This window comes from Gossypium arboreum, chromosome 3 (genome assembly GCF_025698485.1).
Source record: "Gossypium arboreum isolate Shixiya-1 chromosome 3, ASM2569848v2, whole genome shotgun sequence".
NCBI classification, from domain to species: domain Eukaryota; kingdom Viridiplantae; phylum Streptophyta; class Magnoliopsida; order Malvales; family Malvaceae; genus Gossypium; species Gossypium arboreum.
Genome location: NC_069072.1, coordinates 123811006 through 123824692, shown reverse-complemented (window position 1 = coordinate 123824692; position 13687 = coordinate 123811006). Strand labels below are relative to the sequence as shown.

General features: G+C 36.7%; 2 protein-coding genes across 2 annotated transcripts; one reads left to right on the top strand and one right to left on the bottom strand.

Moving 5' to 3' along the window:
• Positions 1–1807: 1807 nt before the first annotated feature.
• On the top strand, positions 1808–4549 carry LOC108456863 (uncharacterized). The gene has a single exon (XM_017755582.2). It carries the CDS (start codon positions 2104–2106, stop codon positions 4243–4245), a length of 2142 nt encoding a protein of 713 aa, XP_017611071.1. The 5' UTR covers positions 1808–2103; the 3' UTR covers positions 4246–4549.
• A 120-nt stretch (positions 4550–4669) lies between these two features.
• LOC108457191 (SWI/SNF complex subunit SWI3C) lies at positions 4670–10779 on the bottom strand. The gene is made up of 7 exons (XM_017756101.2): positions 10400–10779; positions 9769–10263; positions 8497–9032; positions 7032–7395; positions 6863–6936; positions 6006–6269; positions 4670–5376 (listed from the first exon to the last, which is right to left on the bottom strand). The coding sequence occupies exons 1-7, from the start codon at positions 10416–10418 to the stop codon at positions 4909–4911; spliced, it is 2220 nt and encodes a 739-aa protein (XP_017611590.1). The 5' UTR covers positions 10419–10779; the 3' UTR covers positions 4670–4908.
• Between the last annotated feature and the right edge of the window lie 2908 nt (positions 10780–13687).

Here is a 13687-nt window from a genome sequence, read left to right as displayed (position 1 = left end):
CTTTAGCTACTAGAATACAACTTTTGCATGTTATGCAATTTGGTCCTTTCCATCTAATTAGACACGAAATCGGTAAAATTTTCTTAACGAAATTTTCATACGATATCTTTAACATAATGCAGACCATAAAATAATATTAAAGTAACTTTTCTTTCGGACTCAGATTTGTGGTCCCGAAATCACTATTCCGATTTCACTAAAAACAGGCTGTTACATGTCTCTTGACCGAGTGAGACACACGGCCAGATCACACAGGCGTGTATTCCTTGCATCTTGGAAAAAGATTGATATTTTTTGAAAAATCTTCTGAGTACCTGGTTTAGTCTCGACTTGTTTCTAATTGTTTCTGACAGGAATGTTAAATGATATGAAATGTTTGTATTTGACCTGTAAATTCTGGTAATGCTTTGTAACCCTATCTTAGCGACAGATATGGGATAGGGGTGTTACACTAATGGTCTCCTGCGCACTCACAAAGTATATTAGCTCACCTTTAGGCCTCATTTGGCCCTTAAGGTCAATAAAAGACTCAAATTACACACTTTATTGAGTTTAAATAATATTACAAAAACTTTAACTAAAACTTAACAACTTGCATTGAAGCTCCTAAAGTGCGAAAAATAGTTTAATCTGCTACACTGAATTACAGTAGATCAAACACCTATAAGAGTTGAGATTTTGTTTATTGTATTTTGAAGTTCTTTTGCTTTTAGCATACAAAGTGCACACTCCTATGATGATTTAATATTATCCTAAACTCGACAATCATGTCATAATAATCCCCTTAAAAAAATGAAAAAGTTAACTTTTGAAATTATATATTACAATAAATAATTTGTAGGAAAATACAGAATAACATATGTACTCGAGGAAGTGCCCATTTTCATATTTAGGTGATTGGCAATTTATTGAATTGGATTTTTGGGTTGTGTTGATATTGTAGATTGTATCTAACTAATCAATGAAAATCACATCATTTTGAGAAACAAGTTTGAAGAATTGAACCACATCATACTATCTAATCCCTTGAATCAAGAAAGTTGGATCGGATTGGAATGTTGAAGATTTAGTTGCCAACCATCTTTATTTACTTTATTTATTATTATTATATTGTATTCAATTGCCAAAAATCCTTATTTACCTTATTTGTTATTATTATATATATTGTGTTCAATTAGTTTAGGTATTGTTTAAGAGGGACTGATTTAAATCTTTATTATGTCAATAAATCTTGAAATCTCTATTTAATTAAGAGATTGTGTTGATTGAGAAAACACTTAATCTGTTCAAGAGATGAACATTATTGATGAGAATGTATTTTAATTATAAAAGTGAAAAAATTATCACTGAAGTGATAGATACAAACATTGAAAAATCGAACCCTATATATCCCCTATTCTGTATCTGTATTCGCAGTGTTTAAAAAAAAAAAAATCAACTTCTCCAATTATTTGAAATTAATAACAATTAACAAATCACAGTAATCCACGTTCCAAAAAAAAAAAATAGTTTTAAACATCAATAGCATCTTCTCGACTCTTGTGGATAAAAATTGACAACATCCGCCCCATTGACAGAAGACCCCAAAATCAAAATCAACACATCATAACCACATATCTGATCTAACGACTCTTCTACTACCTCGCATGGATATATTAGAATGTGGGATCCACAAATTTTTCAAACAACGTCATCCCTTACCACATAGAAAGGAAACTAATGAGGTCTAATTTTACTTTCCATCCTCCTACTCTTTAAACTTCTGAAATTTTGAAGAAAAAGGGACTTCTGAAATTTTTAGCGTTGGATAACTAAAATGTTATAAATTGATAATGCTAACTAGTGACCATAATGTAAAAAAATTAAATTTTAGTGGCCAAAACATAATTTAAACCATACATAAGTGATATTCTTATCGTTTATCCAAACTGAAAATAAAGAGTTCTGGCAAAAAAATAAAAAAATAAAGAGACTAAATTTTAAAATTTTGAAAATACAAAAGAGTATAAGCAGAATTAAACCTAAAATTAAACATCTCATCCAATAAATACCTACAGCTTCCCACTCAAAAAAGCCAGTGCAGTGTCTGAGTAAAGCTAAGCCATGAAACCCCAATCGCTTTGCATCTTTTTTCTTCTCCATTTCTTCGCTTTGCTATGCACGGCGGCGTCGGAGTATGAAGATCCGAGCAACGGCGGAACCATCGTTTTTACTACACTTGGCCGATCAAATTATGCTTGGGACATCTATACTCTTCCAACTTCCGACCCACCAAGTCCTTCCAATGAACTTCGGGTTACCGACGGCGAATCTGTCAACTTCAACGGCCAGTTCCCGTCGACCTCACCGTCCTCTGTTCTCTCTCTGCTACATAACCGAAGCCTAATTCGAACCCCAGGTCCACAAGCTCCGCCGCCCCTCCAGCTCGTCTACGTGACGGAACGCAATGGGATGCCGAATATTTACTACGACGCGCTTTATTACAGTGCGCCGGGAAGTACTAGATCGAGATCGGCACTTGAAGTTCCCGTCCGACTTCAGGCTCCGTTGTTGGGTTTAGAAGAAAGCAAGAATCGGGTTTCAATGAAAGATAGGCCGAGTTTGAGTGGAGAGAATTTGATTTACGTGTCAACTCATGAGGACCCAGGTGAACCCAGGACGAGTTGGGCTGCTGTGTACTCGACTCATTTAGGAACCGGGTTGACTCGACGACTCACTCCTTCCGGAATCGCCGACTTTAGCCCCGCCGTGTCTCCATCTGGGGTTTGGACAGCTGTGGCTTCGTATGGGAAAGAAGGGTGGGGTGGGGAAGTGGAAGAACTTAGTACTGATATTTATGTTTTCTTGACTCGTGATGGGACTCACCGAGTCAAGGTTGTTGAACACGGTGGGTGGCCGTGTTGGGTTGATGACTCAACTCTGTACTTCCATAGGAGAGGTGAAGACCAGTGGATAAGCGTTTACAAAGCAACTTTCCCTAAAGACAAGCCCGTTTCTACCGAGTCGGTGACGATTCAGCGAGTCACACCACCGGGTCTCCACGCTTTCACCCCAGCTACATCCCCAGGTAACCATAAGTTCATAGCAGTAGCTACAAGAAGACCCAATTCAAGTTTTCGCCACATAGAACTGTTTGACACTGTTAAAAACGAGTTTATTGAGCTAACTCGGCATGTTTCTCCTACAACCCATCACTTAAACCCGTTCATATCACCCGACTCAGTCCGAGTTGGGTACCATAAGTGTAGGGGAGAAAGTAATGGAGCAAAAGCTACTCAATTATTGCTTGAAAATGTTAAAAGCCCAGTGCGGAATCTCTCTCTTTTCAGAATGTACGGTTCATTCCCTTCTTTCTCACCCGCGGGTGACCGAATAGCCTACGTGGATTTCCCCGGTGTTTATGTAGTGAACCGGGACGGTTCGAACCTGCGCCAGGTTTTCCACTTGAATGCTTTTGGAAGCGCTTGGGACCGGGTACGAAAGGGAATTGTATACACAAGTGCTGGACCGGAGTTTTCAAGTGTGAGTACTGAAGTTGATATTGTATCCATCAACGTTGATGATGTTGAGCAATCAAATTATAAAAGGTTGACCATAGATGGTAAGAACAATGCATTTCCCTCGCCATCACCCGACGGGAAACGGATTGTATTCAGGTCGGGACGGTCGGGTCACAAGAACTTATATATAATGGATGCAATCGAAGGGGAGACGAGTTGGATTGAAAGACTAACAGATGGTCCGTGGACGGACACAATGTGTAATTGGTCACCAGATGGTGATTGGATTGCATTTTCTTCGGATCGACATAATCCAGGGTCAGGTAGTTTCGAGTTATATATGATTCACCCGAACGGTACCGGGTTAAGAAGGTTGCTTAGGAGCGGTTCATCCGGACGGGTCAACCACCCGTCATTTCGTCCGGATGGGAAGTTATTGGTATTCACTACGGATTACGGTGGAATATCAGCAGAGCCAATCTCAAACCCACATCACTACCAACCATATGGTGAGATATTCACAATGAAATTGGACGGTTCTGATTTGAAGAGACTGACCCACAATTCTTATGAAGATGGGACCCCTACGTGGGCCCCATTGTACATCAATCCAGTTGACGTGGAATGGCCGAGGAAGGGCGAATGTGCATTTGAGGATTGTCATTGGCTGAATGAAATGCCAGGGCGTGGAACCAAGTTGGTCGGACCATGGGGGTTAGCCAAGCCTCTTTGCGGTGTATTTTAAATTTGTATGGTGTAATTATGTGCTTTGGAGTATTGTAAATCTGTATGGTGTACCTAATCTTTGTTTTCTTTTTCTTGGACTAGATAGTAGCGAAGGAAATAATGAACATATGTATGCCCCTTCCCCATGTAATTAGTTTGTGGAATCTGGAAAGGACATTCTATTCCACTCCTATTTTAAATTTCACTGGTCTTAAATGGCTGGGTTGGGTTATTATACTTGTATAAACCCAAACCATAGATGAAAATTTTATCCAAACATTTGTAAATAAATAATCTTACCCAGATAATTAAAAACTGTAAAACCCTGAACTCCTTTCATTTAAATGTCAGTAATTATGTATGTGTATGCTTTCTTTTTATTAAGGTCTTTTAGTTACGATCTTAGCTGGGCTATCAAAGCATGTTAAGGATGACTGGCAGAATTTGCGGTAATTAATCTCAAGAAATTCATAATTAAAATTCGAATGCTACCTTAACTCATATGATGTTACACAAGCCCTAAACATTAGTTCAGGTAACTTCTATGCATACAAGAAGCTGCATGAGGCTTCCACCGTTTACCAATGCTACCTGTTCTCTTCTAAGTGCGAAACCCAGCAACAATGCCAATGGAAATCAACCCTAAAAATCCAAATTTACACTCCCATCTTCCATTTCAACCTTAACCAGAGCTAGTCCCGGATGCTGACCTCATTAATGGATGGTTAATAGTGGGTTGTGTATTCCCCGGGGAGTTGAACATGACATTTGGAGATCCCGAAGTGGATGCCTGCATGGCTGTAAGGGGCAACCTTGGGCCCATTGGAAACATTGGTTGACGTTGCATGAATGGCACATGGGGATTTACTGGCTGGTTGCCGCCATATCCAGAAACACTTGGTTGTGGCTGTGAAGGCGAGGTTGACATTACTTGTTGCCTGTTGTTGCTGATGTTATTGTTTGCCATGGAAGAAGCAACACCAGGAAGACTCATTTGTGATGTGACACCAACAGGACTGAATCTAGTTGATACAATGCGGGCCCTCTCTGCAGCAAACCTTTGCCTTGTTTTCTCCACTTGGTCACATTCTTTCATGAGTAAGGTTTCTACTTCTGCAAACTGCTTCAGCTTCAGCTCCATTCTTTTCAACTGCAAAGCAGCTTGAAAATAAGTTCATCTACAATACAAATCTAAGGTATGAAAAAAATAGAATGTTTAGAATGTCCTAGGGGTATCAATTTTCGGTGGAAGCTCCAAATATCTAGTAGGTGCATTTTCCAACATCCATCAAAATCACATAATCTTATATTAATTATAAAAGGTACTTGTTGGGGAAGCTAAAGAGACACTGGCATCCCAATATAGAGCTTCGATATATAACACCAAATCTATCAAATCTCCCACCACAGAAACCTAGTATATACACGGGTGTAACAGATATGCGAACCAAGAGCAAAAGTAAATTTCAACTAAGAAGCAGAAGCCAAAGACAGGTTTGCTGGCCAAGCAGCAGAATACAGATGTCGAGCTTCTCAAAGAATCTTTCAATTTAAGGCATATATAAGTTCATAGTTTCAGAGAAAGAGGCATGCCAATTTGGGTTTTCCTTTGTTCCAGTTTTTCTCTGAATAACATCATGCAATTACATAATAAGTCCTCATTTGACCTGGTTTCGAGTCTTTAAAAGATGGTCAAATCATTTTTCAGTAACAATTGTTCAGCATATTTCCAGGAATATATGGGGAAAGAAGATGCATGTGAAATAGACAAAAGAAAACCTGATGGTTTATGATATTAGCTGACAGTCTTTGAATTTCTCGTTCCTCATGATCTGCAAAGAGTTTCGCCTTCATAGCTGCTGCAGCAAGACCAGCTTTGGCAGCAGCTTTAGTTTTTTCTGGAGGTAGTGGATGAACCTCCGCCTCGTTTTGACCAATAGATCCATTTATTGCTGAGTTCTCACCTTCAGACAAAGCTGCCAATGATGCATGGGCACAAGCTGCAGCAACTCTGGGTCCAACAACAGAGGCCAGAAAAGCAACCTAGAATATTTCCACTAGTTAGAGCCATGCAAGAAAAAGCTACCAACACAATTAGATCCATCATTGTTTAAAATTTCATCACCATCTCTTGGGGCAAAAATTCTCTTGCATGGAAATTATTAATGATGAAATGAGATTCTCCAAAATAAGAAATGCCTAATTGGGATATTTGTTAAGCAATTCAACCCTCGTCAGCTTCTTTCATTCTTTTTAATCTGTTTACAGTTTTTCTCATCCCATCTACCTGTTGCAGTAAGGAAATAAGCTTTCAACGCAACTTTGTTACGACACCAAAAGCTGTCCTAATACTAATCATGATTCTTATTTGGCTGACCAAAAAGATAATTCCAATATTAGCAGCTTTTGCATCTTCCCTTTTTCTCTTGTGCCAAAAGATGGTTATCCAGGATACCAGCAGAATAGATGAAGTGTCATTAATTAATATAGTTTAATTGAGGCCATTACTAGAGAAAAAAAAACAATAATTGATTCTATGCTCAGTCTCCACAGTAATATTTTCATAAAATAACAATCCCAAAGTTAAGAATAAGACTGAGAGAGTAATTTGGTGCCAGAATAAGCTAGCTGCATACCATAGCCATTACTGGATTTCCAGAATTCGCAAAAGGAAGCCTGCTTTCGGAATCTGCATCTTGAAGGTTGGGCCCTAAAAAGCATGCAAAATTTAGGGGTAAAAATAAGGACTTAATATTTTCATTTCCATAGAGGATAAGTACTAAAGACACTAACTAAATAACAAACCTGGTAGACTCCCATTCATATTTGAGTGCAATCTTCCACAGCCATCTCCATTTGAAACGATCATTGATTTGGGCATGCTTGGGACTTCCATATCTTCCAATAGACCCTCCTCCATGGGTAGACGTAAAAAATGAAGTATGCATTGTGCTTTTGACTTGGTACCAACATGCTCAGCTATTTCATTCCAGTTGTCATTGTAAATTTCCAATGCCTCAAGCAGCATTAGCGTTTCCTGATCACTCCAACATTCTCCATCTAGGTCACCATAATCTTTTGTTGACTCTACCCTAACAAAATCTATGCTTGAATGACCAGAAAAAAATCTCCCATCATGGAAGCAATCAGAACAAAGTAGCGTATCAACCTGTCAAATAGCAACAAATGAGCATTATTAACATAAAGATTTCAGTAAATCAACATCTTAAAAGACAGTTTATGAAATCCCAAAGTGCTTCATGTGAACCTTAACATTTCAGATTAAGCAACAGCACTTTAAACTTAGCTCCACTATGATGCACTTATCAAAGTTTAGTCCTTTCACTCTGGAACCAGACCAATGTTCACCTCATGATTCAATTCTCAGAATACTTTTAACCAAGTAACCATTCTAACTAATTTGTATGATTTGTCTGGCTTATTTTTTTATGCCTTGTAGCCACCATAAATTATTAAATCCAAAAATATACCGAGAAGTAACCTAAGCTACTCACTGAAAGAGTGTATATGATCAGAAACCAAATCAAATCAAGTCAAACCAAACACTAAAACTCATCTTTGTAAACCACATCCTATGGTGAACAAGTCAAATCAAGTCAAACCAAACACTAAAACTCATCTTTGTAAACCACATCCTATGGTGAACAAGAATTAGTTACCATAAACAAGTGCTTACTTCTAGCAAGAAACTTCATTGTCTACAAGTAAAGATAGAAATCTATAGTAGTTCATTTCTTGACCACCAAAACCAAATAGAAATTACCTAACATGGACTTCCAGGGACTTCCATTTTGTATAGATGAAAGAAACGGTAATAAATATCATATATGACAAAACATTTTGGAAAAGTACACCAGGTCCTAGTGTTCCTAACATTATGGAACTGCCAGATGAATGACCAGATAAAAGTGTTTGAGCTCCAAACTCAAAGGTGGCATGACCTAGGAGTGACTCTGCTGATATAGCGAAAGCTGCCAAAATCCTAAGCGAAATGGATTTTCTCTAACAATTTCAAGAATGGTATTATTCTTCCCCAAAAAACAAAGGGAAAAACTACTAATAAATATTGCACAAACCATCCCTTCATACATGGTATGCAGTTCATTAAATTATATTTCTGCAGTTCATTAAATTTTCAAGGTAAAATTTGTACATATGGAGCAAGGAATTGGTCAGATGAACATCAGAAAGAACTATCAAGGCTTACCATGAAAAATATAAATATTAAGATGGCCATAAAGTCACATACCTCCTTTTGTGACTGATAATATGAGGTGGGAATAGGCTGACAACAAGAACTACAATAGTTTTCAGATAAGCGCTCTCGTATTCTGTTGTCCAAGTCAGAGACATCGTTATCATGACATGACAATGGGGAATAAACATCTGCTGCCTTAAGCCTACATTTCGGCTTTTCAAATTTGATCAAACTATCAATAGACTTTAAAGCAGCTGATGGCACATGAACCTCACCATTTGATTCCTCCCTTAAGTAGGATCCAACTTTCCATGGCTCATGACTTGGTGCAGCTGCACAATAATTGATGATTCCCCAGTGATCAAGAAACCGAAAAATCCGAGTTAAATCCTCATTATTGATACCATTTACCAACCCCTGACAATCAGAAACTGTAATTCTCTTCCCAGGATTATCCATGTATTTGACAACTATTTGGTTTCTACATTCAATATATCTTTCTGGCGTGTGTTCAGGTGACTTCCCAGAGAAGAAAAGTGGCACAACTTGTCTTTCTAGACGATGCACTGTGGCTGGTGAAAACCACTCTACTTGCAAGGAAACCCACAAACACAACCAATTATTAATACACGAATAAGAAGATTTTAGTTCACAAAGAGAGAGGGTGCAACATAAGCTTGGAGTTTATAATGCATATTTCTTCTACTAATGCTAGACATGACATGACATGACATGACATGACACGACACACATATCATGTAAATAAAACCAACCCAAGTTTAAATTGCTTAACTTTTGTTTTAATTTAGATTACATCTCCTGTCTGAGCTAGATCAAGATTCAAGACATTTCTTAGAGTCCAATCAAAAGAAGGTCTAGTCTAGATACTAATCAACTCACATAAAAAAAACGATTATAAAGTTCCCCAGTCAAATACAAAAAGGACCTTAAATTATATACTTTCTCAAAAGACTTTTCCAACAGTGCATCTTAAATTCAAGATGATAAAGAAAGAACTTTTTTTTTTTTGAAAGGTACAAAGAAAGAACATTCACCAAATATTAGCAGCTTGCGTTCACTACGAGAAACAGACGAAAGTCAAACCTTTGAAACTCTTCAATCCTACATCTTAATACCACTTACAGTCAATTAATATAAATAAGCTCCATCTATTTATACCCTTGATTTATAGGAAATTTGTTGAAATTAAACCCCCTAAACTTGTTTCCAGATTATTCTTTCGGCTAGCCAAAGTCAGACTCAAAATTGAAACCAGGCAAAAGTTTAAAGCATGAAGATATTAAAGAGACAGCGGAACCGAACCTGAATGCATTGGCAGGACATGAACCCTACTCCCAAACCTCTTAACAACACCACGACCCTCCATTATAGGAGGAGGGGTGATCACATACTTCTCCGGATCAACAACGGGAGCTTCCGTAGAAACCGACTGTATCTGCCCGTGCGAAACATTCTCCAAAACCGCCAGCTCAACCTGCTGATGCACCTTACTATCCCCAATCAAACCCGCCCGTTCAGATGCCACGATCGCCATTACGGAACCGTGAGGACAGTTCACGGTTCTCTTCACCACGGGAGGGAACTCCGAGATGCGAAGTCCACCGCCGGCCAGGACCTCACTCTCGCTGGAGCCCGGTAAGGATGGATCCGTGGCGACACCGGCGGCATCGTCCCCGGAGTTGTCAAGGTCATCGTTGTTCTCTTCTTCATCGTCTTCCTCCGGAACCACATCCTTTTCTTCCAGCTGGTGCTTCAATCTTCGCTCTCGCTTCCGCCGCTTCCATCTACCTCGACCATCTATCCCAAAAAAAAAAATTAAAAAAATTAATTCTAGGAAAAATGAAAAACGTAATTAGGGTAACTTAAATTTTATTATCATTGGATACGGAAAATGAGAAAATAATTAAAAGAAAAAAGAGGGACGAGAGATTGCCTGAAGAAGAAGCAGGCATTGGATTGAATTAGTAGTGAAAGGTGAAATTACAGAGAGGAAGTGTGTGAAATGGCGAAAGAATTTTGTGGGGTGGGGGGTTAAAATTGCAGGGACGAGAAAGGTGTAGTAGTAGTAGTATATTAGCAGAAGGAGAAGGAGAAAGAGAAAGTGAATAGGGACTTTCCTTTTCTTTTCTTTTCTTTTCTCTTCTCTTTCTCTTCTTTGTTTTGGTTCTGCCCTCTGTTTCTTAACTTTTCCCTCCCGCACTTCACCGTTTTTCCTTTGGGATCTTGGCGTGAGTAGGCTTAGTGGGCTCACTCGGTTACCCACCAACGTTTAGTCAATGTTATAAAAGTCAAATAGGTATCGAATCTCGACATACCATTGATTTTCGATTTAATCTTATATTTAGAGATTCATTTATTCCCCTTGTTTAGACTAATATATAGACAAGTTCTCAATTCAATTGATTGATTCAATCCAGTTTTAATAACATTGGGTTTCATCAATATTTTTTGAATTGAACTAACCGGTCAAGGTACAAGTCCAATGAAAAGTAAAAAATTCTATTGATTAGTGAACCTAGCTAAAACCGATTTTTATAAACTTTTTAATTATTTTTTAAAATCATATATGTCATAGAAACACAAGTAAATATGAAAATTTTAAGTTTAGATATAGTTGGTTGAGTTACACGAGCCACAAATAACTCTCAAAGCATAAGTTACTCTCAATTAAAAATATTTTTTATCGACTGGATAAGATACTTTGAATTCAATAGAAAGAGCTAATTGTTATGCTCCATAGAGATCACTTATAAAAAATCTAGGATTTTCATAAAGTTAATTTGATGTGGTCACTAGGATGACACTGCGATGCGGCTTTGGTCTGACAGTTGAATACAACAATTAGGTCTTCCTAGAGATTCATGTGATCATAAATTTCCGGACCAATTACAAAGTGTCACGTATCAAGCTGAAGTTATTGTAATTCAAGCCAAACTTATCATGGTGAAAATTTGATGACATCATAATTATTTTTCTCTAATTAGTTTAAGTTAATTAATAGATAAATTTATCCCTAATTAAAAATAAAATAATTAAATGATAAAATTAAATTATTATTTCATATTTAATCAATTAATAAGAGAAAAATAATAAATAAAAGACTTTAATTACTTGTAGAACCTTCTTTTATTCAAGTAATTAGTACTATAAGAAGAGGTGGCCCCAAGCCATTATGTAAATTCACAAGTTCAAGAAGCCCAAAAGATCTCATCAAAATTATCTGAAGAAGTTGAAGAAGTTGAAGAAATTTTGATGAACACCATACCCATTCTGAAGAAAACCAACCTTCCAATCCAGTTCATATTTGGAGAAGAAGACAAAAGTCGTTTCTGAAAAAAGTTGTCTTTCGATCCAAATCAACTAAAGAAAGAAGGTCCAAACCTATTTCAAGAAGAAGTCAACATGACCCTTGAAGTAATCACATCCATCTAAGACCAAGTCTAGACAACTTTAGATTACAGCTAAATCAAAGAGAAGAATCAAATAAGTTTTCTTTGTAAAGAAATCCAGAGATTGTAACTTCTCTTTCAAAGTTATCAATAAATTTGACTTAGAAATTTCAAGTCAACTTTCAACTTAAAATTTGTGTGTATAGTTTGTTAATCAAAGATTTGGTGGATCCATAACATCGTTTCACTTAGATATGCTTATAATAGTTTGATGGAAGATCTTTGGGGTGAAAAAGAATGTAATGGAAGATTGTTTGGGAATGCTCTATACTTCAATGTATTCGGGTTTTCTTATGTTAGTTTTTATTTTTAAATATTTTGATATAACAGAATATTTCCTTAATTAAATTTTATAAGATCTCATGTTTAACCTTAAAAAAATAGTTTCAAGTAATTTTCAAAATTGTTTAAACATCTAAAAAAAATTATGAAGATTAGAAGCTCCTAAAAGTACTTTTAAAACTTATTTTTTGCATAACTTAGGCTATGGTTCAATACCATTAGTAAGGATACCATAACACAACTTACTGACTTTAAGGGTATTGAACCCCTTGGGCATAAGTGTCTATATATATTACTATGTATTGGACCCAAGCCTATGTGCTCTGGAACTTTGGGTGCCAAATCAATTTTTGAACATTTGGGGGTATTGAACCCCAAATGAAGAGGAACTGAACCCTAAAGCAAGAGGTATTTGAACATAACCTTAGAGTCTGGTACCTATAGCTTTAACGATTACTTTATTTAAGCAGGGTATCAGAACTTAAAGTCCAAGTAGCGAAACATAGGCCCTTACAACTGCATTTAATGTTCAAGTAAATGTCTTCAACAACTCAATTTTCCCTCTAATTACTCTAAGCGACTAGAAATCAATGAAAGGTATAAATATAACTCAAGAACATAAAAAAGAAGACAAGAAACAAGTTCATAAAGCTTATTGTGTAAAAATCCAATCTTTCACTTATAATTTTCATATTTCTCTTGTTCACACTTGGGGTTTTATTTTCTTTCATTATTTTCAAGTGTTAGTAATTCATTTAACTGAGCTTGATTATTGTATATAACCCTTTGGTAGGCATTTCTTTTTAACTATTCATTTTTAAAATTTGTGAGAGGTCACTTAAGGTTGTGGGTAGAAAACTTTAATGGGAAATGGGTCTATCTTGTCTATTCAAAAGATAATGTTATAAAGTAAAACCTTATCCTTAAAAGGTTTCATGGATTTGGGAAACCTTTAATTTTAAAGAGCTAGGGTAATGAGTGTAAGCAATTGGGGTTGAACCACTATATATCATTGTGTCAATTTTTATTCATCTTTCTTACAAAGTTTTGAATCACCAATTCATCCCTTTCAGCACAATTAAGCTTTACATCTTATGGCAAGCAATGAAAAATAGATTGTTAACGAATGTCACACGAATACAGAGAAGGTATGGTAGAGGATCCAATGTGTTCAATTTGTGGAGTAATGAAGGAACCAGTCTTACAAGTTTTGAAAGAGTGTCAAGCGATCACTAGACTTTGGAGAAGTTTATTGGGATCCAATGGAGTTAATAGTCCTTCTTCATGTTTTTTTTGGTTGAATGGCTTATTGGTAATTTGAGGATTAATGTTGGTTTAATATGGGGTAAAACCATTTGAAATATTCTTTGCTACTATTATTTGTAACTACGTGCATGCGTGTGCAATAAACAAACGATTTTATAAAGCAAATTTAAAGTACGGTTTCACTGCAAGCGTATAAGTTAGTTGTAATATTTATAGTTCTAATG

Coding starts and splice junctions, on each gene's coding strand:
- LOC108456863 (XM_017755582.2), top strand. CDS start 2,104: ATGAAACCCCAATCGCTTTGCATCTTTTTTCTTCTCCATTTCTTCGCT.
- LOC108457191 (XM_017756101.2), bottom strand. Junction 6,937..7,031: donor TATGAATGGGAGTCTACCAG/GTTTGTTATTTA, acceptor CATGCTTTTTAG/GGCCCAACCTTCAAGATGCA. Junction 6,270..6,862: donor GAAATCCAGTAATGGCTATG/GTATGCAGCTAG, acceptor GAAATATTCTAG/GTTGCTTTTCTGGCCTCTGT.